The sequence below is a fragment of the Xiphophorus couchianus genome, chromosome 22 (assembly GCF_001444195.1).
Source record: "Xiphophorus couchianus chromosome 22, X_couchianus-1.0, whole genome shotgun sequence".
NCBI lineage: Eukaryota > Metazoa > Chordata > Actinopteri > Cyprinodontiformes > Poeciliidae > Xiphophorus > Xiphophorus couchianus.
Genome location: NC_040249.1, coordinates 2,513,479 through 2,538,023, shown reverse-complemented (window position 1 = coordinate 2,538,023; position 24,545 = coordinate 2,513,479). Strand labels below are relative to the sequence as shown.

General features: G+C 43.0%; 3 protein-coding genes and 1 long non-coding RNA gene across 15 annotated transcripts in view; 2 read left to right on the top strand and 2 right to left on the bottom strand.

The window, feature by feature from the left end:
* The window catches only part of wdpcp (WD repeat containing planar cell polarity effector), a 94,062-nt gene extending 88,799 nt beyond the window's left edge, over positions 1 to 5,263 (top strand). For all 4 annotated transcript variants that reach the window (XM_028007731.1, XM_028007730.1, XM_028007729.1 and 1 more), the window contains 3 exons: positions 1,408 to 1,493; positions 2,688 to 2,719; positions 4,936 to 5,263. In XM_028007731.1, the coding sequence (XP_027863532.1) occupies positions 1,408 to 1,493; positions 2,688 to 2,719; positions 4,936 to 4,986 (169 nt within the window). In that variant the 3' untranslated portion in view covers positions 4,987 to 5,263. The remainder of the gene's footprint in view (positions 1 to 1,407; positions 1,494 to 2,687; positions 2,720 to 4,935) is intronic.
* A 6,320-nt stretch (positions 5,264 to 11,583) lies between these two features.
* otx1 (orthodenticle homeobox 1) lies at positions 11,584 to 17,462 on the bottom strand. Of its 2 annotated transcripts, none has more exons than XM_028005996.1 (4): positions 17,083 to 17,462; positions 15,076 to 15,235; positions 14,588 to 14,739; positions 11,584 to 13,380 (listed from the first exon to the last, which is right to left on the bottom strand). In XM_028005996.1, exons 2-4 carry the CDS (start codon positions 15,170 to 15,172, stop codon positions 12,634 to 12,636), a joined length of 996 nt encoding a protein of 331 aa, XP_027861797.1. In that variant the 5' UTR covers positions 15,173 to 15,235; positions 17,083 to 17,462; the 3' UTR covers positions 11,584 to 12,633. The 2 variants fall into 2 exon arrangements, with proteins under 2 accessions (XP_027861797.1, XP_027861796.1); XM_028005995.1 differs by having other exon boundaries at positions 15,076 to 15,265; positions 17,083 to 17,460.
* Positions 17,463 to 20,397: 2,935 nt separating this feature from the next.
* Positions 20,398 to 24,545, bottom strand: part of ehbp1 (EH domain binding protein 1) — a 164,448-nt gene continuing 160,300 nt past the window's right edge. For all 8 annotated transcript variants that reach the window (XM_028006482.1, XM_028006481.1, XM_028006484.1 and 5 more), the window contains 2 exons: positions 21,758 to 21,872; positions 20,398 to 21,428 (listed from right to left, as the gene is read on the bottom strand). In XM_028006482.1, the coding sequence (XP_027862283.1) occupies positions 21,338 to 21,428; positions 21,758 to 21,872 (206 nt within the window). In that variant the 3' untranslated portion in view covers positions 20,398 to 21,337. The remainder of the gene's footprint in view (positions 21,429 to 21,757; positions 21,873 to 24,545) is intronic.
* LOC114137701 (uncharacterized) lies at positions 21,141 to 21,667 on the top strand. Its single transcript, XR_003594070.1, has 2 exons — positions 21,141 to 21,282; positions 21,395 to 21,667. It is a non-coding gene; the product is annotated as an uncharacterized LOC114137701 (long non-coding RNA).

Here is a 24,545-nt window from a genome sequence, read left to right as displayed (position 1 = left end):
TTTCATTGTTTCTCATGTGAAGCCAGTGGCAGCTTAGCCGAGATGGAGTAGGGGAGGCATTATAACGCCGGCGCTTTCTCTCGTTTGTCTTGGCCAGAAAAGAGCAGCGGAGGAGAGGGGAGGTGAGCATAATGGCGGTTCGGGGACTCCTCGCAGATTCCCGCATTCTCCAAATCTGACTCCACGCTCACGGTAGCGAGAGACAACGAGACGGAAGTCTGGGAAGCTTCCTAATGTTCCTTTGATGGCTGCTGGCCTCTGTTGTTCACCACACACTCCTCTGACAGAGGAGTGCAGAGACTGTGAGCGCTTGGCAGTTTCTCTCAGTGAAGGCCAAACTTATTGTGAGGCTCAGAACCAACAAGGAGCTATGACACGGTTTCACTCTCTGATCAATCTGGAGAGTGAAAATCTATAGTCACAGAGGGGGTTGCTGTGGGCACAAAGATGTGAAGTTTGATATACAACTTCCGGCTCCTGAAATCAACATCAGGAAGTCTGAGCTGATGGTAAAGGCAATGACTGTTTCAGAGTAATAAAGATGAGGAGGCTGGCAGAGTAAACTAGGTAAAGATGTTCAGGACCAGTTCAGGTACTGAGGCTGAACTGGTCCCGGGGTCTGTAACTGGAAACACAGAAGAGCAAGCAGTCGATCAGAACTACAGATCACAGTCTGAGTGACTACAGAGTGGAACCACATCCATCCAACCATCCAACCCACTGACCGACCAACCAACCAACCAACCATCCAACCAACCAACTGGCCAACCAACCAACCAACTGATCAACCAGGATTAAAGTCCGTCTCTCTGTCTGGCCTTCTTTCTTTCCTTCTTTCTTTCTTTTTGTCTTTCTGTTTTCTTTCTCTGTAGATTCCTCCACTGATTTGTATTGGAAACACATCATGTGAAGAGTTCTCATAAACTCTCTCAAACACAAATCAGTTAACAGCTGTCCATTTGTATCTCTGTCTTCCAACAGTTTTTGTCTTTGTTGTTGCTGGTTCTTTTGTGTCTTTGACATTTTTTTATTGATTTACACCCAAACTGTGTCTTTTGCCAGAATATTATCAGTGAAATATCAGTTTTCTTTCTAAATGCTTGGACTGTTGACCAGTTTAAAGACTTCACTGTCGCACCTCGTCCTGGGCGCTGTACTTCTGGGTCCATCCACCAAACCTTCCTCCAGCAATGTACGCAGAATAGATATAACCAAAAAGCTTAGTAAAGTGACATGACGGTCTGAAACACATTCCTGTTGAGATGGATGGTCTTTTCCTGACCTCTGTGACATTTTAGATGGTTTAACCAGCACTTTCCTAGGCTTGGTCGAGGTACTGAATTATTAAATTGTTTTGTGTTTAACAGATGTGTACACAACTAATCGTGCTGTGTTGTTGTTCTTTAGAGCCGATGAACGGACCAGACTAAGGAGACCAGAGTCCTTCCATGTGGCGGTCAGTCCAGATCTGCTCAGAACGCTGAGACAGACAGGTGGGTCTTCTGCAGGTCGTAATCAGAACATAACAAAACTGTAGCTCAAACAAACACAGCAGCATGCAATGCTTTGAAAAGGTATTCCCTGACTTGCATATTTCTTCAGTTTAATCTTTTTTGCCACACATAATTGTTTCAGATCATCAAACAAATGCTTATGTCAAACAAAGATAAGCCTCAAAAGCCGTCTGTGAAAACTAGTAGTGATGTTTTTCCATTCCTTGGGCCTGCTTTAAGGTGTGCCAGACCATCTCAATCAGATTAAAGTCTAGATTTTGACTAGGACCATCCAAATCCTTCATTTTGTTTTCAAAAAGTCCCAATTTCATCTTGTCAGTCTACAGAATATTTTCCCCAAAGTGCAGCAAATCATTAAAATGTTGTTTTTTGGTAAATGTGATACAGTCTTTTGGATCTTTTTGGTCAGCTGTGAATTTTGCCCTCAATTTCTCCACCAGATGCCTTTTATTTTTTTTCTTATTGTTGAATGATGAACTGTGGGAAAATCAGGCCATCGGCACTCCAGATGATGCTTTGAAACTTAAAAGCTGCTCCCCACATTTCCTCTGGCTGTCATCGTATTATATTTTCAATCTGTTTGATGATCGAAAACATGCAAGTGCAAGAAAGTCTGAAAGGTGGCAAATATTTTTCTCTCAACCTAAGCGATGTTTAATTATGACCGCTGGTTGTGATCTACAGAGAAATGCGGATGCTCTCAGTGCTCACACACAAACACTTCTCAAGCGACATTTCTGCTTGTACTGCTCTCAGTGCTTTCCAACATCTGAGCTCACTAACCGGTTTCTTAGAAAACGTCCTTTAAAAAAACATTACTTCTCGTCCTCTTCTCACTGCTCTTTACATTTTAATAATTCCATTTCATTTGCAATTGTCTCAGCACCGAATCGCTCTGTCACTCCATAATCCAGACTGTAGGCTATTGAAAGGAAACATTAGCATCAACGTCTTCTGTTTAAGGCATGCTGGGGTTTTAATGTCAATCACAACCTGATTAGCGCTGAGCTCAAAGAGAGGGAGATCACCATAAGTGACAACGTGTTTTTTTTATTTACATTCGTTAAAAGCCAGAAAGACGACATGTTGAGCAAACGTGTGAACTGTTTACTGTTGAAGTGTCACTTCAACAGCAGCAACCATATTCTGTTGTTTTTGCTTCTGTTTATGCAGGAAGCAGTGGCGGCAACAGAGAAGGAGGGAACGTAAGTAGACTGACAGAAGTGTCATAACCCAGAGATGTTCACAAGTCGTTGTTTGCGAGTTCAAGTCAAGTCTCAAGTCATCTGTATTTGAGTAACACGCAGTCAAAATTCAAATCATTTTATCTGTCATGACACTTCTGCTGTATGGTTTGCATAAAACGCTACAGTACATTGTGCTAAATAAGGAATGATCATTAGCGTTAACTGCTAAATAACAAATACAGTTAAAGTAAATCACACACAAATGTTTTCTTGTATCTGGATTTTTCTCCAAACAAGTTTTTTTTTTTTTTTTTTACCAAAACGGACATAGTTGATTCAACATTCACTATCATCTTCTGTCTTTTACTCTAAAAGAAAAATGAGGACTGTAAAATAAAAATCAAAACTCTGCCTTTAAAAACAGAATTTAAATTTAACAAAAATGATCCTGACATAAAAACCCTGACAGTAACAACTTTTAGACTTTTAATGGACGGGACGCAAACAGCGCTGCTGTTATTGTGATGGTTTACACGCCACATGCTCACGCGTTTATGTCTGAGACAGAGAAGAGATAGTAAGCAAAACACACAAAAACAAGATTGTTCACAATTTTTAAAGGGGAAAAATTATGTTTTTCCAGGCACACAGTGTAATTTTATAACTCAATCAAGTAACTATGTTCACTTCAGTTGTTACAAAATGCAGTACATATCAAATATGACAATTTTTTAACAACATTTTTACCAGCGTTTCACTGAGAAGTAGTTAATTTAATGATCTCAGCAGATGTGTAGTTCCATCAGGGGTTTGCTCATTGCTTCTGGCTAGTCTGAAGGAGCTGAGTGGAGGAGTCTCGGGGTGGTGCTGGGTGCACTGAGGCATTTTGCAGAGCTGAATGGTTTCTATGGGAGATTTAATGGATTTCTCAGACATGTATGGAAGAATCAAAGCAGCACTCCAGTGTGTTTTTGATGAGGGAATAACATAACATGATGTAAAGCTCAAACAAGTCAGTTTTAATCAGTACTGCCCCTTTAAGTCGCAAGTCCAGGTCAAGACTGAAGTCACTGTTTATGCAACTTAAGTGTGACTTGAGTACGAGTCCCAAACTTTAGTAGCCATCGCTGTCGTAACCCTTATATTTAGTCACATAACATGAGTTTATTTATGGAGACTTTATATCATACACCAAAGAACAAAGTGGAAAACTTTGGGAGAAAATTGTAGAGAAGTATGGCACAAACTTACCAATACGTCTCCCTCCACCTAAACTTACTGCTCAGCTAAGGAGAGCATTATTTAGAAAAGCAGCCTGTGGCAACTCTGGAGGAGATCCACAGCTCAGGTGGAAGAATCTGTTGTTGACATGGTGATTAATAGCCGTGCTCTTCACAAATCTGGCCTTTGCAGAAAAATGGCGTGTTGAAGAAAATACGTAAGAAGCATTTTTTTTAAAGTTTGCAACTAGCCTCAAGTGGGACATGAATCACATGTCATCATGCACCGCTCAGACGAAGCAGAACTCAAACTTTCTAATGCTAAATACTACATGTGGCAGAAAACTGATGCTGCACATCACCCTGAACACACCATCCACGCCAGATCAAGAATCTGTGGTCAGACTGGTGGTCCTCTGAATTTAGTTACTAGAAAAGATGGTAGAGGCACCGATAGACCATTAGGCCAGGAGATGATTGGCTCAAGTGGGCCGACCAGAAATGCAGCCACCCTTCCAGATTTTTATTTGCAAAATTTTTTACACTGTCTTTTCCCTTCCATGTCACAAAATATGAAGAAATGAAAGCATGTTAATGCTTTTTCCAGGTATACAGGATCCTTTACACAGGATCCACAGGGTGCATGTTTCTACACAGACAATGATGAGGCATTTCTGTATTAAACCTCTACTCTTCTGAATGAAAAGCATGATCTTTTTTCATTTCATTTTTATCTAATGCATCTTTCTGCATTGTTTCCTCATATTAGGCACTTCATGATGCCATTCATTATATGCAGCCAGCAGTTCAGGTTTAGTGTCCAACTTTGAATCATTTATTCATTTTCTAAGAACAAAAAAAACACAGTTGAGATTATTTTAGACTATATGCACTTAATTTATTAGCCTAACAAAATAAATTACTAGATTTGCATGTTCATGCTGCACTTATAAGAGCTTATGAAAGTAAACTGACCCATGACAATAAATGGTGTTTCTGTTCTTTTTCTTCCAGGATGACGAAGACCCCGGGATGCTCCATGTAGTTCATTTAGGAATGGTTTGAAAAAAAAAAAAAGGATTTTATTCCCAAAAGGCGACAACATACTATTATATTCTCCTTATGTATCCCAATAGATGCATGTTTTTATTTGCAAAGACGGATGCTTATCTGAAATGTTATTCATGCAAAACGAAATGTGCGCAATTAAAAAATATTCAGTTGATCAAATACATTTTTGTAGAGCGTCTAACAAAACATGGACAGTTTTTCTGTTACAAGTACATCAAAACCTGCCACTCAGCAACCTGAATAAAATAAAGACGTTTTGTGTTGGTAGTTTATGTTGCAAGCATCCCCTTCCAGTGTGTCTGTGAGTGTACTCTGTAAATGCGTGTGTGTGTTTTGGCCGAGATTACGGGCCGCAGTTTTATTCATGAACGGGAGCCAGGCAGCGCCTTTAAAGCATCCGTCTTGCGGAGCCGGAGCCCCTTTCCTGAACAGCAGCCACAGCCGTGTCAGAGCTGTCGACGCGCTGCTCTCGCCGACTAATCTGACAGCGCCGCGCGAGCTCTAATCCCTCACTGTATCGTAATCTATTTACTTTGCATTCTAAGAGGATTTCCACACAAAAAAAAAAAAAACATACAAGAAGTGATGCTGGAAATGGACAGAAGATCAACGAGGATGCTTTTCTGCTGCTTTTTTCTTCTTTTTCTTCTTGTGTTGGCTTTTTTAAAAAAAAAAAAAATCATTGTCTGTTTTGCGGGTAGTCAATCCAACAAGCTGAAAGGAATTACATTTGTGACTGATACTAATACTTCTCTTAGGTAAACATCGGGGTGTTGTTATGTTTGCCCTCTGATGATACAGTCTCACTGCAGAGGCAGCTGCCGATAAGTGGCATCTGTCAGCGCGCGCGCGGCATCTCTTGACGCGTTCATAATTTACAAACCAAAACTGCGTCATCCGCTGATTGTTCGACGTGACGGCTTCGAGAAAAGCTGCAAAATTGCCTTTAAAAAGGCGACCCCCCCCCCCCCCCCCCCCCCCTGAATGCCCCGCGCCGTCACATGTTTTGACGCACAAACGGTGAAATCTCATCACACAAATTAAATAATAATGTAACGCAGACGAATAATAGTAATAATAAAAAACAAAGTAAGGGTACCACGCGGTCTCCTCAGTCACCCCTTTGAGCATTTATGTCGGCTTTGTGAAATCACAAATGCTTCATTTAAAACGCGGCCAGCAGCTTTATTGCCTCAGATCTTTGCCATCCGTGATGACTTGCAGAGATAGGCTTATTAGTGGTATTAACATACTGCGCGGGGGGCTGGAGCTGCGAAACGGCCTTGTTAACATTTTGGAAACGAATCAAGCCTCCAGCACTCAGGTTATCTGCCTTTTTTTCTCCTTTTTTTTTGCCTCCTCAGTGCAACAGCTGTGCAGAGTTTCTGCAGAAGCCTTAGCATCTAATGATGCCCCCCCTGATTGGACCAACCCTCTCTCCCCCTGAGGGCGGACAGGGCTCCACTTATGGGTTTATTTCTGATGGGCACGACTCAAATTTACCGAAATATCATAGGAACGCGTGTCAGGGCCATTCTAGACGTCAAATAGACAGATTATTGAATTTGAGTTCAAATAAGTTGGTTTTATTTTGCCATTAGTAGCAATTAAATAGCTTAAATTGAAATAAATGTCTCCTTGTCAATCTGAAAGTACACAAATAATTGGACGTAATGAATATTTATTCCTCCAAATCATTTTATAGCTAATAAAATCAGATTTCTTCATTTATAGCTAATAATTTACTCCCTTATTTATCTAGAGTTATTGTTGGATAACTTTAGATTCGTATAATTTCTGAGGATCCGGCCATGAATGAAGCTTTTAGATGTCTTCCTTTGTAAACATGTGTTTGACACAGAAGAGGAAAAGAGCTGGAAGAGGAAAAGTGGCAATCGGTTTTCACACAGGCTCTGTGTGAAACGTCGAGGCCCGCGGGCCAACAAGCCCCCATTAAGCTCTCCCAGATCTGGAAGAGGGCGAAGACAAGTTGGGACGAGGGTCTGCCGCATCCCTTTCAGATGAGATAATTCCCCTCAAATACCTTCCTAATCCATCCCTGCTCTCCAAGATGCGACTGATTTTACAAGGAAGGAGACTGGGAAGCGAGGAAGTCGTCGGGACAAGCAGCCGTCATCTGAGGTTTCATCTGAAGGGAGTGGTCTGTTTAGAAACCGCAGAGAGCTACTGCGCTGCTACCAGACCAGTTTAGTCTGATTTTCCCATCAGGTGAAGCAAAGCAGGAAGGAAATGGTTTGATTGCTCCGTTGACCTTAGAACAGCTGTTTACTTCTGTTTTACTGCCCCGAGTTTGAACTTCTGGGACGTTTTCATCACCTGGTTCCATCTGTGGTTAGCATGCTAACAGTTTAGCGTGAGTGTGAATACTTTGAACAAGGAACGTCAACAATAATGTGTTTATCACTGTTTTAATTACATTTTTAAAGACTATACTGGAGTCCTCTTATTCACAGGTGGCTAAAACATTAGCATACAATGACTGAAAATGCTAAAGAACTCAATCTTTGCTTTTTATCTTACAAAATATGCACTGGGGAGAAATAGCTAGCTTCACTGCTACTCTGCAACTGCAGGAAAATATGTCGGGTCTTTTTGTAAAGTTAGTTTATGGTTCAAATCTGGCCTGATTGTTGCCTTTCCTACGCTGTCTTGTTTGATTCTCATCTCCCGTCAGCACTCCATCTAAGCTTTCTCCCATTGAGCTGGATTGCTCTGGTAGAATTTTCTCCAGGTCAGTCAGTGAACAGAAGAAGAAGTTGTGAATATTTAATTAACAGCCATTTTGTTTTGCTCTGTACATCTCTTTTCACATTGGATGATGGTTGCTTACAGCACAGGCAATTTCCGAACGTCGAACTGGCGCATTATGTAAACCGCGGGTGAACATTAACAATTAGATAAAATTTTAAACTTCAGTAGAGTCCACGCCTCCAGGAAGCAATTGTTTCTCAATAGCCGAGGATCCAGACCCTCTGTAGGAATCAAAACGTCAAACAAGGGGCTAGTTTTTACCGGGCTAGTTTAAATCAGGCTAATCTGTGACAATTTGAAGTTCATTCTTGTTCACCCAAAGCAGCATAGCAAGGATAGTAGCCTCTGTAATATGCAGAGCACTTTGTCTGTGACTACCAACTTCAGAACCGATGCAGTTTTGCTCTAAAGCTGTTGGAATTGCTCAACATCAAGTTTTAGGGCAGATAAAGTATGTCTCAGCAAATTGCTAGAGCTGTGCTGTTTTTCTTTTCACACTTGTGACATTGACCAAGACAACATGATTGGCGTTTTTCTTTTGTAGTTTGTGTTCAAATGCCCATGTTAACATGTTTTATTTTGGTCACCATCGTCAATCAAACGCTTTTAGGCCACAATGTTTTTAATCAGACTTCTTGTCAAATCCCTGCAACAATTCGACGATGCAGAATTCCCGATGGTAATCAAGCTGCAGAAGTTGTCACACCATTTGGAAACCATTTATCAGGTACAGTTTTGTCCAACCGGTCTATCTGGTGCAAGTGGACCAGATCTCCCAGCACACTTAACGATCAGGTAACCAGAGTCCTTTAAGTCCTCCCTACTGACAAAAACACTCCAATTCTTCATCTTCTCAATCATATGAGAAGAACGTTATGAATGCTCCTGGAGGTTTTTGGAAACTTCAGCTGTTAGACTTTGCTCTGTTTTTTTTCTCATCTTGGTTTAGCTTGGATTCCAGAGGTTTTGTGATTCCTGAAACGTACAGCAAAGAAACCACAAAAGAGAACCAAAGAAACGTGCTTCCATCGAGGAAAGAGGTAGGTAACCTTGTCGGACCAAGCAGAGAAACCAGAGACGGCAGCCCGGTCTACACCCATGTCGCTGTACAGTTGACCTCAGATTAACCTCTCAGGTTAATATAATCCTCTGCATTGCTTCTCACTGCTGTAGTCAATGAAAGATGAGCGTGGAAATGGAAGAAAATGGTCCCAGCACACCGACCACTATCAAGACCTTCGAGATCTCGCAAAACTCAAAATACCGATGGGTTGATCTGGCTTTGTCTTCGTTCTCTCCCTCTCTGTAGAAATACAAGCACTGATGCAAATGTATAGTGCAGCCTGGTTCCAGTTCATCTTTTGGTCAAAGTGTGAACAAAATGTCAGCAGGTTCCAGTCCACAACTTCACCAGAGGAGGAGAGGCCAAAGGGTTAAATGGTTAACAACAGGCCAGCAGCAATCGATGAGGTCACTGAACGGAGTTTGAAGTCGGCTGCGGTTAAAACCTCCTATTCACATACAGCAGGACCAGCTAACGTTCCAGCTCTCTGCAAGAAGAATCTGTACTAACATAAGTCTGGCAAAAGCTCTGGTCGTGAGCCGCGCTGAGTTGACAACGCAGCCTCACCTTAAACCCTCTCAAAGCCCTAAAACAACATGGATGCTGCTGCCAGGAGCAGAGCTGCAGCCAAGTGAGAAACGCTGTGAGCGGACGGCGGCGTCAGCCGAGCGGCTTTTGTGAAGACGGTTTTTGTTCTCACTCTTGTTGCGTTTCAGAGTTCAGACGAGGGGCTGACGTTTCCACTTCTGCTTTCAGCATCTTGTGGTGAAACCTGATGAATCAGGCAGTGAAAGGAAAATATCTGATGGCAACAACAACAAAAGAAAACATTTGCACTCTCCTCCCCCCCTTGTTTTGTTTTAATCACTTTAACATTTTTTCACAACTTTCCCAAAAAGCAAGACATAAAAAGTAACTTTTAAAATTTTGATTAAGAGTTTGGGATGACTTTCTGCCTCTAACAGTTGCAAAGCAAAATTATCAAAATTATGAAACTAAAGCTGTTTTTAAAACAAATTTCTGTTTATGTCAGTGTCGACACAAGAGTTTAGTTTTTGACTAAATCCTAACTTTTGATGCTATTTTATTAAACGGAAAGTTGCTCAGGAGTTTATTTGTAATTATTACAGATCTCCATAATTGTCTTTTCTTTAACCCCAAAGTTGCTGCACCAGGTTTAAATGTGCGGATGTAAGGAAGGATCCTGCGCGTAAAACACCCAAAATAATAGAAAAAAAGTGTTGTTAAATATTTCACCCGTAGTGGTTATTTTTTCTCTCAACCAAGCTGTTAATCCGTCCTTTTCTCTTTCTGACCCTGATCCCCTTTTTCTTTTTCTTGCACATGCAGACAAATGTTTTGTTTTGTTGGGTTGTTTTTTTTTTGGTCGCAGCTGCCTCATGAAAAACCTGCGGCTCCTCGCAGCTCCTCAAACGAGTCGCGCAAGATTGATCCGCAAATGTTTGTTTGATGCAAATCCGAACAAATCCGCCGCTGTTGGTGGACATTGCGCGGCGCTTGTTTGCGCGTCTTGACGCAAACACGTTTTTGATGTTCCCCCGTTCGGCCGATATTTATTCAGCTGCCGCGAATCTGATCTACATAAACAGAGGCGAGAGCAGCAGCTGGACGCGCTCCCTGCAGGCGGAGAGGCCCGGATCGATCCGGCCGCTGATCTGATCAGATTTAAAGGTTGCTGGTTTTTTTTGTTTGTTTTTTTTTTCAGCTCCTTGGCCTTTAAAAATGACGCAAACTCTTACTCGTCACCGTTCAGTTTTAGTTTGAAGCGTTTTGAAAAGGCGTCATTTAGCTAGAAGTTAAGATAATTTCACCATTTTTTCTTTTGTTATAATCGTTACAAAAACATAACCTTAAAAATTAATATCTTCACCTTCTGAAGCTGCTACCCCCGCGACCCGAGCCCGGATAAGCGGAAGAAAATGGATGGATGGATCTTCAGTTAATTTTAACTTTATAAAGCATATTTTGTCAAACATGCTTTATAAACATATTTGACTAAAATAAAATAAAAAAAGCAAGAGAAGAAGTTTGAGGAGACAAAAAAAGTTGCTTTGTTAACAGGTTCTTCCGCTCTCTGCGGCCTCCTGCCGCCATCATTATCATTATTATTATTATTATTTTGGTTACCTCTCGCCGTCTTTCTGTTGCCTGTGAGAATAAACGCATCAAACACACTTCTTACATGCGACCCCCCTTAACCTGGCCCCACCTCCGCAATTACCGCATCAGAGGCCCCGAGATTCCTGCGGGTTATTTTGGAGAAACCAGGAGTAATTATCACGCAATTACTGCGCTGCATTCAATTACGCCTCGATCAAATGTCTTCCGGCTTCCTCCTTTTTATTTCCTTCTTCTTCTTTTAAACGGCAGAGTCAAAATAAAAATAAATAAATACAATTAGCCTCCCCAAAGCAAGGAGAGACGTTGGTGTTTCAATTTAAGGCGGGCAGAGAGGATTAAACATCCGCTCTCTAAAATGGAAATGCGGGCCCTACATGCGTTCAAGGCTTGTTTTAATTACGCACTAATTTGCATTTACCCCGCTGCAATTAGAGAGAAACAAAATAAACAGGCCTTTAAATAAAAGTGTGACTAGTTCAAATGAGAGAAAACAGCAGTGTGGATTTTTGTAATTTTCGGATGTACAAGCATCTAAAAAAAATAAATAAATAAATTATAAAAAAAAAAAAAAAAAAAAAGCTCCCCGCCGGGAGTCAAACTGAGACAGAATCCACTTATGGAAAATTAATTTGGACTTAAGGGATCTTTATTGGATGAACATGTATGCAAGTGTGGTTGCCTTTGAGATACATTCAACATCTCACTCTCTTATTGGAGCATTAAATCCACATTTCCCCCCTCCAATAATAATAATAATAATAATAATAAAAATAAAACACAAAAAAAAAATAAAAATACTTTGACCCCACAATTAAGCCAAGTGCTGCGGTTCAAACATGTCCAGTGTCACCACAATGCTCAAGAGAGGAGATCTGGTTGGAAGATGGAGAGGCTGGAATAACGTTTGGTCTGATGCCTTTTTCCCCCCTTTTGTTAAATCCAAGACATCCAAAAGTTTTAAGTATTTTTTTCTGAATAAAACCCCCATGTGAAAAAACGCAACTTCATGGCCAATTTGTCATCTTTGGAATATTTAGAAAGATTTACATAGCGTGGTTTTTTTTTTTTTTTCCTCCCAAAGTTGTTATAAACAATTTTAAATTCAGAAACGGAAAAAGAAAGAAAGAAAGAAAAACAAAAAAAAAAAACTAAACATGGTCACTGTAACTGACCCAAATAGTATTTACATATTTCAGCTCCGTGATGCAGCTGACTAAAAATCTCTGTTGTCCTAAAATAACAAATTTTGAGAAATAAAAACTGCACAGAATCTGACAGGGGTTGGAGGTAAAAGGGGCAGGAGGGCAGTTTGTTTCCCCGTCAGTGCAACGGAGGGGAAAATATTCCTCCCGTCCAGAGGGCTGGTGGTTGTAGGAGTTTGTCCGAGTCGTGTTTTGTAGAACAGTTTAAGCTCCTCCACATTTTTAGAAATCGCCTCAAAGTCGCTCCTGATGCGCAACAGGATTTTTTTTGTAATTTTTTTCTTCTTTTTTTCTCTATAATACGGAGGACAAGTGGGGAGAAGAGCAGTTCGACTGCTGAGCAAGTCGTTATGGTTCATAAACTCTTTGTTTTTAATAACAAGCAACAAACTAATAGAAGAGGGGGCAGCAGGAAAAGAAGCCAAGAAGAAAAACAACAAAAAAAAAAGTTAAAAAGCTGAATCACAAGACCTGGAACCTCCAGGAGGCCTGGTCTTTGTAGTCCAAGCAGTCCGTGGTATTAAAGTTGAGTTTCCACGACGAGGCCGCCGTCTGCTCTTTGTAATCCAGGCAGTCGGAGGAGTTGAAGGTCAGGCCGGAGCCGCCGTAGGCCTGGTGGTGGTGGTGGTGGTGGTGCCCCGACGACTGGCTGATGTGGTGGTGCGGGTGGCCGGACATGGAGGAGGCCGTCATGGGGCTCAGCTGGTGGGGGTGGTGGTGGGAGTGCATGGGCGCCAGGTAGGAGCCACAGTCTACGCTGCTGAAGTAGGAGCTGGAGGGGCCCGGGTAGCCCTGGCCGTAGCCCGGCGTCTGGTTGTAGGACATGGGGTAGGAGGTGGCGGCGGCGGCCGAGCCCGACACGGACCGCTGCATGCAGGAGGCGTTGGACGGGGGTCCCGGCTCGGGAAGCGGGGCGACGGCAGGCGCGGGGGCGTTTCCCGGAGAGATGGCGGGGCTCCAGATGGAGGAGACGGTGCTGATGGAGGTAGAGGTGCTGCTGAGCGCGGCGGGCCCCGTGTGGTTGGTGGACGAGGTGGAGGAGGAGGAAGAGCCGGCGCTGGACACGGCGGGAGGAGTGAACTGACCACTGCTCTCCGAGCCGGTGCTCTCACGGGCCGGAGAGGACTTCTTCTTGGGCGGCCTGGCTTTGGCGCTGCTGCCGCTCTGCTGCTGCTGGCGACACTTGGCCCTCCTGTTCTTGAACCACACCTGTACGCAAAACAACACACACAAAAACACACACACACACCAAGCAGGAGTTACCAACCACCATGAAACAAATAAAGGGAAAAACTCCTAGGCCATGCTGGGAGCACATTATGGAGGAAAATTGAGGGTTATTATCCATCAAGGTTCATTTCCACCTCGGCCCCTTGGCTTGGATCAGCCAGGGGTCTAATTTCATACCTTGTAGACGGCTCTAAGATAACAGGCTATTGAGTTTCACCACACAGTGGGGTAACTCTAGAGCACTGAGAGGGTAGGATCTTGTAGAGCATTTTGTTTCACACACACATTCTGAAAATAACTCAAACTGTGAGACGGCGGCCTCGGCTCCCCCCATTATGTCTTTTAAGAGTAGTGTTTGTCTGGCATTGTGCTGCAGCGGTTAAATGTGTGTGCAGTATTTCCAGGGAACGGTCTTGTTCTTCCTGCATTTCAGATCAAATTACAGCAAACATCAACCTGCTTATATATATATATATACTGTATATACACAATACACTGTTAAAGTATGAGCATTCATGAGCAAATATGCAGAATATTATGAAGTTTTTCTGTTAGCTAAACTAAAGCAGTGCAGGTAAATCAGGTAGACCAAACCCCCAGCATAATAATCCAGTTCTATAGCCTCTAATGTAAAGTGGTTACAGTAACGTTCCCATTGACTAATGAGCCAATCTTTTACTGCCATTAATTAATTTAGTCATAAGTTAAGCTCTTATTGCTTTACTGGCTCATTACTTGACTCAAACTGTCCAATCACAAAATTAATCTAAAATACTGGGGAAAAAAGAAAAAGAAAAAAAAAAGTTTCCTCATTCAGGTTTCTCGGATTTTAGTAATTAATTATTAATTATCTTAAGAATGTGTAGAGAAGGGATTCTGTGATATGTTTGTGCATGAAAATGAGGAAAGTATTAAAGATAATCTGGGATATAAACTAGCTGGCTGGCTACCGGTAACGATTACCTGATGAATGATCTGGATTAAATGACATCACTAACAGTAAAAAATAATCTCATTCATGCTCTTTACAATTTATTAATAATATTAAAATGGTGAATTTGTCAGGGTGCAATAATAAAAGATGTTTGTTATAAAGTGAATATAACCTAAAATTACAACTTGCTTCATATTTTTTTAATTATTCATCCCCCTCCCCCTGATTTCGGGATGTCTTATTTTAATTCACCTGAACTCGGGACTCCGGCAGGTTGATCTTCAGCGCCACCTCCTCCCGCATGAAGATGTCCGGGTACCGGGTTTTGGCGAACAGAGCCTCCAGGACGTCCAGCTGCGAGCGGGTGAAGGTGGTCCGCTCCCTCCGCTGCTTCCTGGGAGTCGCTGCGGGGGGGAAACAGGCGCAGGAGGACGAAACACGGTGAACCAAACGCTGGACAGTCAGTCACAGACGTGTTGTGAAGTTAAAATAAAAGCCGAGCTGGTTAAACTGCAGCCAAATAGTTTCATTTGAACTCACTGTCTGAAGGCCTTGAAACAAATTTAGAGTGTATTTTTTCCACACATTACCTACATTTTCCCAAATAAATAGTCCACTGGTAAAAAAAAATAATAATAATAAAAATTAGCGCGAGCAGCTACACTAAGCAGCTAGCTTAATTAATGTCTCCGGTTCTCAAGCAGCTTTAACGGCGTTAACCAAAGTGCCGGGGCTCCTACCTGGGTACCCCACCGAGGGGTGCAGCAGGTCCATGGCAGCGCCGCTCAGCCCCAGGCCGTTGACCCCATAGGGGGGCTGTTTGAGGTAGGACATCATGCTACAGGCGGTCACTGCTCCACCCAGCTCAGGCCAGTGGTTCAGCTTCCCCCGATGCTGCAGCTTGACGGAGCAGGGGACCGATTCAAGTTACTGCACAGAGAATAATAATGATGATGATAATAATAATAACAATAATAATAATAATAATAATAATAATAATAATAAGCGAGGCCTTTCTGTCTGAAATTTGCCTGACATTCAAGCATAAATATTATGGCGTTAATTGGTCTTACAAAAAATTACATTTTTATTTTGGCCTTTTTTTTTTTTTTTTTTGGGCAACTTAAGCTGAAAGACAATTAAATACAAACATCAAAATAAATAGTTTTATGTCTCCATAGCAGTAATATACATTGCACTGTTTAATCATCGCGCTCTACAAACACAAGTATTAGTCGTTTATTAGGGCTTTCATGAAGAAAGAAATAAACAAACAACAAAAAAGTTGACGTGTGTTTGTCAGCCTCTACAACTCACTTCTTAAAAACAATTTTAAAAACAGGATTTATAATAATATCCCTGTTTTAAATAGTGAAAGAGGATGAGAGGAGCTGGAGGATCCCTGCAGGTTTAGATGTAAAGTTCTGATTTCCGTGTTAATTTGGTTAGATTGCAGCAGCATTTATCTCCATTTATATGGCTGTAATTATCCACAGCATTTTCCCAGCAACCATTTCAAATGATATAATTTACAACTTAAAAAAATACTCTTTAAAAATGCATGCAATGCTCTATAAAACAAACTTTCACACACACAAAAAAAAAAACAACAAAAAACCTGCAGCTCAGCCGAGTCAAACTTCAGTGTGTGTGTGTGTGTGTGTGTGTGTCATGGTGTGTGTTGAGTAGCTCTGCTCTGACAAAACACTTTGCACGTAATATAAAATATAAGTAGGTCACGGATGAGTTTGATATTATATCAATGATGCAATCAGGAGCCTTTCTGGAAATTGGTCCTTATTTTGAATTTTTTTTTTGAAATTTTGTTATTTTTCTGGTCGTTGTTTTTTTTTTTTCTTCTTTTTTTTTTTTTAAAGCCACAACCAGGATCCCCTGCAGCCATTTGCATTGAAACACACACAGGGAGGCACTCCGTCTAAAACGTGCAGTAAATAAATAGAATAAATTAATGCAAACCAGATTTTTTTTTAATTTTTTTTTTTTTAATTAAGACACATTTACTCCACAGAAATTTGTAATTTTGTAGACGTGCTTAACGTGAAGGTGTTTAAATTCACTCCACTCTGAATCAGTTCTAGATGGAATAAAGATTTTAAGCAACTCGTCTGGACTCGCAGAATCCAGAATTCCCCCCAAAATCTCAACCCAAACGCAGCGCTGCGGGGTGACGCGTGGATTAAATTATTTCTAACAACCAGGGGCCTGACTGGCCGAACCGAACCGAACCGAAGCCCAGCCAAGACCGACGTGTATTGCAGTCGTGGCGGGCCGAGGAGGAGAGGAGAAGAGAGGAGAAGAGAGGAGGACATCTCGGTGCAAATGAACTCCATTAGAATTTAGATTAGACCTCCGGGGAGAGAGAACGAGCTTCACAAGGGCTCTTATCAGCGAAATAAATTAACAAAAACCAAAACACGCCTCTCCCAATTATCTACAGAGTGCTTCACACGCTTTAATGGCCAATTGCGCTCAAAAAGGAGGAAAAAAAAAAAAAACTCAAAGGGAAGAATTGGAATTGAAATGTGAAAATTATCTTCGCTCCTGGAGGAAAGTTGATTCGGCTGCAGCTGAAAGTCCTTCACTTTGCGGCATTAATTGATATGTCTGCGGAAAATTCTTACGCAAATTCAATTAGATTCTGTCACCAAAACTAAAAAGAAAAAAAAAAAAAAAAGAAAGTTGAAGTATTAAAAGTGAGGGAGAAATAAAAAAAAAACAAACTTTACCTTGTTTTACTCCTTCCTTCCTTCCTTCTTTCCTCCCGAGCCCTCGGACCGCAAGAGGCGAGTAAAATTATCCAGTAGGAGGAAACCTGCCGAAGACTTGCTCAAAACCAAACAACAGTGCGCAAAGCCAGCGGCATCACGGGATATATATGTATATATATATATATATATATATATTTATTTTTTTTAAGGAGGCGCAGACGGGCTCAGCGCGTCCTCGCCGCGGTTCCGGGCGTTTTTACGGCCGCACAAATCAAACTCATTTGCTTTTTTCAGGGGGGCTGGTCGTCGTCTGTCAGGCTGTTAAAGGTGATTTCTAATGGAGACGGATGGAGATTGATCACCTTCTCTCCGCCCCGCGCCTCTATGAGCGGAGGATCACCTGCGGGATCCGCCTCCCGCAGCCAATCACAGAGCGGCTGCGGCCGTGACGGACGGCGCGGGCCGCCAATGAGCGCGCGGAGGCAGACATTGGGGAGAAGGGGGGCGGCGAGGGGAGGACACCGCCTCCTTTTCTCCCACCACGCACCCTCCACCTCCCGCTGCACCTCCTCCACCGACCGATCCCGGAGAGCAGGAGGAAGCAGCTCGGAGGCTTTTTATGGAAGATGGAAACGATTCAGAGGCCCGCAGTAGTAGCAGCAGCAGCGGGCCTGCCGCTCCGCTGTGCGCCAGAGTGAGTGCGCAAACTGGAACCAACTGAATCTAGAGGAAGACGCAGGCAAGGAGGTGACAGAGCACTTGAAATAAAACTAAACATGTGGGATTTTATTTTATTGACAGAAAATGCCATTGTTGTTGTGGGTTTTTTTAAGCGTCACATCATCTACAAATCTGGGGGTTTTATACCAAACGTCTAGAAATAACGGGGGGAAAATTTTTCCATTTTGACGCTCAAATCCGGTTCAGTTTTTATTTATATTTTATCTCCTTTTCAAAACTGTTTCCCATCTTTAAAAAAAAAAAAAAAAAAAAAAGAAAAGAAAAAGTGGAGCGATAAAACCAGGCGGAGAGAAGTTAAATTTATCCATTTTGATTTTTATTGATACCCCCTCCCTCTTTTTCCCTCTCTTTTTCTCCCTCCTCTACACACACACAGAGAGACAAATCTCATGAATATTAATGAGGTTTAATCCCCATTTAGAATTACATTTGAGGATGTTTGACGTAAAGTTTAATAGGGAAAGACCTCCAACTCACTGCGGAGGAAAGCGGGTTAAAAAAAAAAAAAAAGAGGCAGAAGCTGCAGCCGCTCGAGCACGTTGATGTTTTTAAAAAGCAAAACCTTTTAAGATGAATACGTTTGAAATTTCCGTCCATTTGTTGTTGAAGGTCAAAACAGGAAGAAGGAAAAAAAAAACCGCGGATCTCTTAAATGCAGAATAAACAAAATGGAGTCAAGTGAAGGGGTGGAAATTACATCTTTACGCGTTAAAGCAGAGCACGCACGAGGACTTTGACTAGACAGATAAATGCTGCGGGTTGTGTGTCGAGGCCCGCAGTGGTGATGCTTAAAAGGCGGCTTTTTTTTTTTTTTTTTTTTTTAAACGCAGCCGCACAGGATCAAATCAGATCAAAATCAGACATGAAAGAAGCAGGGGAGAAATGAAAGGTGATTTGAAAGAGGTCAAACCCTTCCCCGAACCTTTTCTGCATTTTATTTCTGAAGTCCAAGCAGTCAGAGGCCCGCCAAAGATCCAAATACCAGCACCCCTCCTGTTCACACCAGCACACACACACACACGCACACACAGAGGCTCCGTTAAATTATGCAAAAAGGCCATTCAACAAATATGGCCTTCCCAACACAAAAGAGACGGCTTATTCTGACATTTCCCCTCACATTTCTTGTTTTTTCCCCCCCTCTTCCTTTTCTCGATGTGAGACCTCCAGATAAACCCCCCTGAACAAGTATCAAGTTATCAAGTTGCACCAAGCTTTTTGTAATAAGAGCATTTTGTCTAATCCCAAATTGCAGTTGAATTTTCTTAATGCTGAGCTGGTAAAGCCTGGGATTAGAGCGGAGGAGAGGAGAGGAGGAGGGGGGGGAGGGGGGGGTTGAAAAGTTTTGTCCCTTCAGCCGGGAGGATTGGAAGAAGCTCGGATCTGCGGGGATGTTGTCGGTGCTTATTAAAACGATGATGCATAAACCTCAGAGTGGCTTGTTGCGGGAAGCTTCGGGTTCCCGTCGCACGCAGAGCTCCGGAGCTCCCGGCTCCCGGCGAGCTGCGGAGGCCGACCGGCGCGCAGCACCTGTCGGGGGTAAACGCAGCGAAGGTCCCGCCGAAAGGAGACTGGATCCAGATGTTTTTCCCACCCGTTTATTATTATTTTTCCCCCCCCCCCTGCACCTGGAGCATTAATAAATTGTCCATAACCAGTGAGTGGAGCCGCAGGTAAGTCAGAATCATTTCAGGCGTTTATTTATTTTCAGATTGTGCGATTTGAGCGCAGCTTTAATGAGGCGAATTTCCTAAATGAACCAAAACGAGCTCAAAACTTCGACAAAAAGTTCAGTTTGCCGCCTCTATAATTATGTATATTTTTTAAAAAAGTGTTTGAAAACCGAAACAAGTTAGAACAGAATAAATGTACTTTAAATGTGGAGTATTATTTTAACGCCCTCACAGCCGGAGTGTAAAACAAAGCGCCTCGGGGGACGCGCCGTGCGTAATGTGCGCGCAAAAAAAAAAGTCGGTCCCAAGCAGAGAAGAAACAGATCATCAAATTAATCTGAAAGTATCAGAGAAGTCGAGGAGGACGTCTGCTGTCACAACCGATTTCACCGCTTTAATCGCGGATGGGAGGTTCTGCCTGCGGGGACGGAGCGGAGGGTTAACCGGCGCTCATCCTGCAGCCGCGGCCCCGTTTCCCAGAGACACGTTTCACAGGTCACCTCGGTTTGACATCAGGGAATAATGCAGCTTCAAAAAAAAAAAAACAAAACAATGTCATCTTAAAAAGGTAAATATAAAAAGATGTAAAGTTTTCTCGGTTGGCTCAAATGTCTCAGACGCGTTCAGAAGCAAACCGGACAGAAAACAAAACAACAAAAAATAGACTCGTTTTAAAAAACATCCTTCAGTGGAAAGTGTTCAGAGTGAAATCCTAAACGCAAATTTATAGGTAAACAGCAGGAGATTTGAAGAAAGGAAGTTGATGAAGGCCACTTCATCAGGTGACAAATTGTGCATTTAAGTATCCAAAATAGACGAATAGTAGAGATCATAGCGAACAATAAAACATCTATAATGCTCACCTTAAAAAACCTAAATCTGCTTTAGAGTGACACAAAACACGCCAGACACCCTGCTGTGGAGTATGAAATCATAAGGACTTTATTACTGGAGACTTGGGTTATGACTGGAATAAATAATCAGATAAATGTTCACAGGTAAAGGACGTGTGGAGCTCCAAGAGATACAAATGGAAGCAACATCTTTTTCTCTCCTCTTCCAAAAACAATAAATAGGAACCAAAATTAGCTGAGCAAAGAAACAAACACACACACAAAAAAAAAACCCCACACATGAAACATGACAGAGTTTTCACCCACAAGCAGCTTGTGGGACAAACAACAATAAATAATAAACATATCTGCTGTTTGAGACTGTAGGGGATTCAAATGAGGAGCCAGAAAGCAGAAAAATGAAGGAAATATACAATAACATTTTTTCTAAACTATTTCTTTTGGTTTCAAGCCAAGACAATAATAATAATAATAATAATAATAATAATAATAATAATAATAATAAAACAACAGGAAAGATTTATGCAAGATTTATAAACAGTAATGCAGTTAAGATATTTTACAAGTATAAAGTGAAGCAACTAAATGTCAAGTAAGCTCAAAAAATCACGTCTTCTTTCTTTTTTTCTTTAAAAAACACTTAATATCTGAAGATGATGATGATGATGGGAAATATCCCCCTCATCAAACCCAGCTGTGCTGTACCTCTGGTGTCCTCATTCTGCTCTGCGCTCTCCATCTTGAAAACATATTTATATTACATAACGGTACCGTTTTTTTTGTTGTTTGTTTTTTTTTCCCAAGAACTGGGAGTTAAAATGGAGAAGAAAAGAAAAGAAGTGGAAACTGCGATTCGGTAGAAAGTTGGTGCAAAGTTTGAGTCTCTGCTTGTCAAAGTGGACTAAAAACCTCGTCAGGATTCTACGAGCTGCTATGAAACAATAGGGAAAGTGAGGATGTTCATGATGATACATTTCTTTAATCGGCTACATTTTGTTGGTTTGATCACTGAAGGACACACTTCTCCTCTTTCTTGGCCATCTTGCCTTTGTTCTGCTCCAGCGTCCTCTCCAGGTGCTCGTCCTCCGCCTCGGCCCTGTGGACCACAAACATCAAAACGTCACGAGTCCCGAAGGAGCTGTGTGTGTGTGTGTGTGTGGTGGTGTGTGTGTGTGTGTGGTGGGGGGATGAAGTGGTGCCATGGTGGATTCGTGCCAGGGGCCACACTCTGACCTTTCACCCTTCCTGGCACCACGGATCTGGAAGAGATCCCACCCCCAAAGGTGGGGTCAGACCAACCGGAGTACCAGTGTGTGTGTGGGGGGGGACAAAAAAGAAAAACCGGCACCGGAGGCTTTGAAAACCCCTCATTGCTTTAAACCGTTTTCATACAACGTTTTTTTGACTGTTCTGTAAGTAACTCACTCTTTCTCCTGGGCGTCCAGGTCCCGGACCAGCGCGTCCCGTTTGTTGACCAGTATGACCAGTTCGTCCAGCAGCAGCTGCTCTCGTCTCTTCTGGGCTTCGGTTTTCTGCCAGTCTGCAAAAATCAGAGGAAGCTTCAGACTTTTGACACCTGAAGGAAGAAAACGTTACGTCACACTGAGTGGAAAAAAACCTCATCTCTACAAAACCGACGTCTTTAAAAGAGAGATTCCCAACTTCAGGAGTTTGAACGGTGAATCCGCGGGTCAAAGGTCGTCCTGTTGGACCGAGCTGAGGATCAGTCGAGACACACTCCGTTCTGAGCAAACGTCCTTGAGGCGTATTGTCACAGCGATGTGCAGCTTTGACGCGCATGGAGATACAAGGACTCAGGCTCCCACAGGACCATGCTGCCACCATGAAGGCCCAGGTATTGATCAGAGAACTGAGATTGTTTGATCAGAAGGAAATCCTCGTGTTTCAGCCTGAATGAAGACATTATCAAGTCATGTAGTGATGATTTGGGTAAAAATTGAAAATAATTAATTTCCTGATCAGTTCCTTTAAATAAACAAGCAGGTGAGCCCCCCCCCTGACTCTAGCCTCAGTTCTCTAGGGACTTTCCAGGAAGGGGCCCCACGGGGCCCAGGTGGGACCCTGATCCAAATCCCCTCAGCCTCCCGTAGGAGGGGGGGCTGCCTACAGGGGAGCACCCACTTCCCCCTGGGGCTCAAATATCCGCCTCGGCTCTATGTTCAGCCGCCACCGGGGGCAGCACTACGCCCTCGCTACGCCCTCCCTCCGCCCCCCCCCCCCCCAAAAAAAAACACGAACATCACCACAACGTTTCTGTGCGATTTTAACAAATCCTCCGCACGTTTCTCCAACACACCCTGATCCGAAGTCGCCTCGGCTGAAGAGCCCCAACGTCAGAGTGTGCAGATTTATTTGGCTGCTTTGCAGCTTAAGGAGAGCAGGATATCTTCAGCTTCTCTGCAGCCCTACACACACACACACACACACACACACACACACACACACACACACACACACACACACACACATCCCAGAGAGAATCCAAACACAGCACCGCACTGCTTCTGTAGGCTAACTTCTCTCTATCAATATTGATCCCAGAGGAATAGGAATGTTGTGAATTGTCAGTCCTAAAATACGTGAGCTTTATTAAAAATAAATATCCACCCCCCCGCCTCCCCCTTTGTTGAGTCAAATTGCAGCAGTTAGACTGCGTGTGTGTCTGTGTGTGTGAGTCCTGCTGGGCCCAGTGTGTTGGTCCTGAAAGGTTTACTCTCTCCTGATTGGTCCTGCTCGTGCCTTTGAAGTCAGCTATAGAGCGAAACAAACACACTCCCAATATTTGGCTCTCAGCGTCTTCCGGCAAAATTACAAAATCTCACAAAGTGTTTTTGGTCTCGTTTCCACGTCAAATGTTTTTGTACAAGACAAAACTAAGTCATAAACAACTTTTTTAGCAAGATACAGAAGCTTGTTTTTAGTCAATAATCCCTCAATATTGATGAAAATGTTCTAGTTCCATTGACAGATTATTTTGTTTTTAACGAAATAAAATGTCTTATAAGTGAAATAATCTGCCAGTGGAACTGATACTTTTTCATCAATATTAAGGAATTAACCCAAGCTCCTGCTTTTTGCTGAAAAGTTACTTATGAGTTAGTTTTGTCTTATTTAAAGTGTGCTAAAACACTTGGAGTAGAAAGTAGAGCAAAAGCTTTTATTAAATTTACACTGTCGTCGTCAAACTCCTCAGAAATGTGTCTAAACTTGCTTCTGAACGCTGCTGGTGTCTTGTCTTCTTTTGTTGTTGCTGTTGACTCCAGTGGTAATTTAGGACGGAGAGAATGTGGGCTGAACTGGGACACGGCGAATCCGATGAGTCATCAGGTTTAGATAATTGTGCGACAGGAAGTCGTCACACCTTTCCCACGGCGTTCCCCCCCCGCCCGATGTGCTGGCCCACAGGAAGGGAAGGACAAAAATTCATCTGAAAACTTCCTTCCAAACCGCAAAGGTTTAAAAATGTCCTCCTCCTTCAAAGCAGTGGTGAGCCAAAAAGCCAAACCCTGGTTGATTCTTGAAGGGGAAGAGCTAAAGAGGGCTGAGGGGCTTGGGGGGGTTGTCAATCACGTCCAGCAGAGCCCCGCCCCCCTCATTAGGAAGGTAAACAATAAAAAGAGCCGATGAGAGACGTGACCAGGCAACACCAGAGCGGGGCAGGCTGGGTAACCAGAGACAGAGGAACAAACAAAACACCCTGCAGCCCCCCGATACGCCCCGCCCCCTCCATCAGAGCGAGAGGGAGAGAGAGTTGGAGGTAGAGGGAGGTTCAGGACTCAGGAGGTGTTCAGATGAACCTCACTGAGCGCGCCAGCGGTTACCATGTGAGCCTCAGCATTACACACAAGAATGCGCCGGTTCAAATCCGTACAAAACCTTCGCACCCCCCCCCCCCCCCCCCCCCCCCCCCCCCCCCCACACACACACACACACACACACACACACACCACCACGGCTCTCACCGCCGCTAAATTTACTCAAGAGCGCAAACTGGTCCGAAGCCCGGCGAGACTGTCCGGCATGCAGCCGCCTGCCTCGCTCTCTGGCACAAACCAAACGCGATGACAAAACGTCAAAGCAGCGGGAGCCGAGATCTCCTGAGAATTTTTTTACAAGCCACAAGCGCTGAAATATCAACAGATTCCCCGTCGTCCCTCATCCCACTTCTGCGGGGGAAAAAAAAAAAAAAAAA

Bases quoted from the DNA above. Each gene is read 5' to 3' on its own strand.
- otx1 (XM_028005996.1), bottom strand. From the start codon at position 15,172: ATGATGTCCTACCTCAAACAGCCCCCCTATGGGGTCAACGGCCTGGGG. The intron at 14,740-15,075 runs GTAGGAGCCCCG...TCCCCCCCGCAG, and splicing joins CCCCTCGGTGGGGTACCCAG to CGACTCCCAGGAAGCAGCGG. The intron at 13,381-14,587 runs GTGAATTAAAAT...TTTTGCGTACAG, and splicing joins TGCCGGAGTCCCGAGTTCAG to GTGTGGTTCAAGAACAGGAG.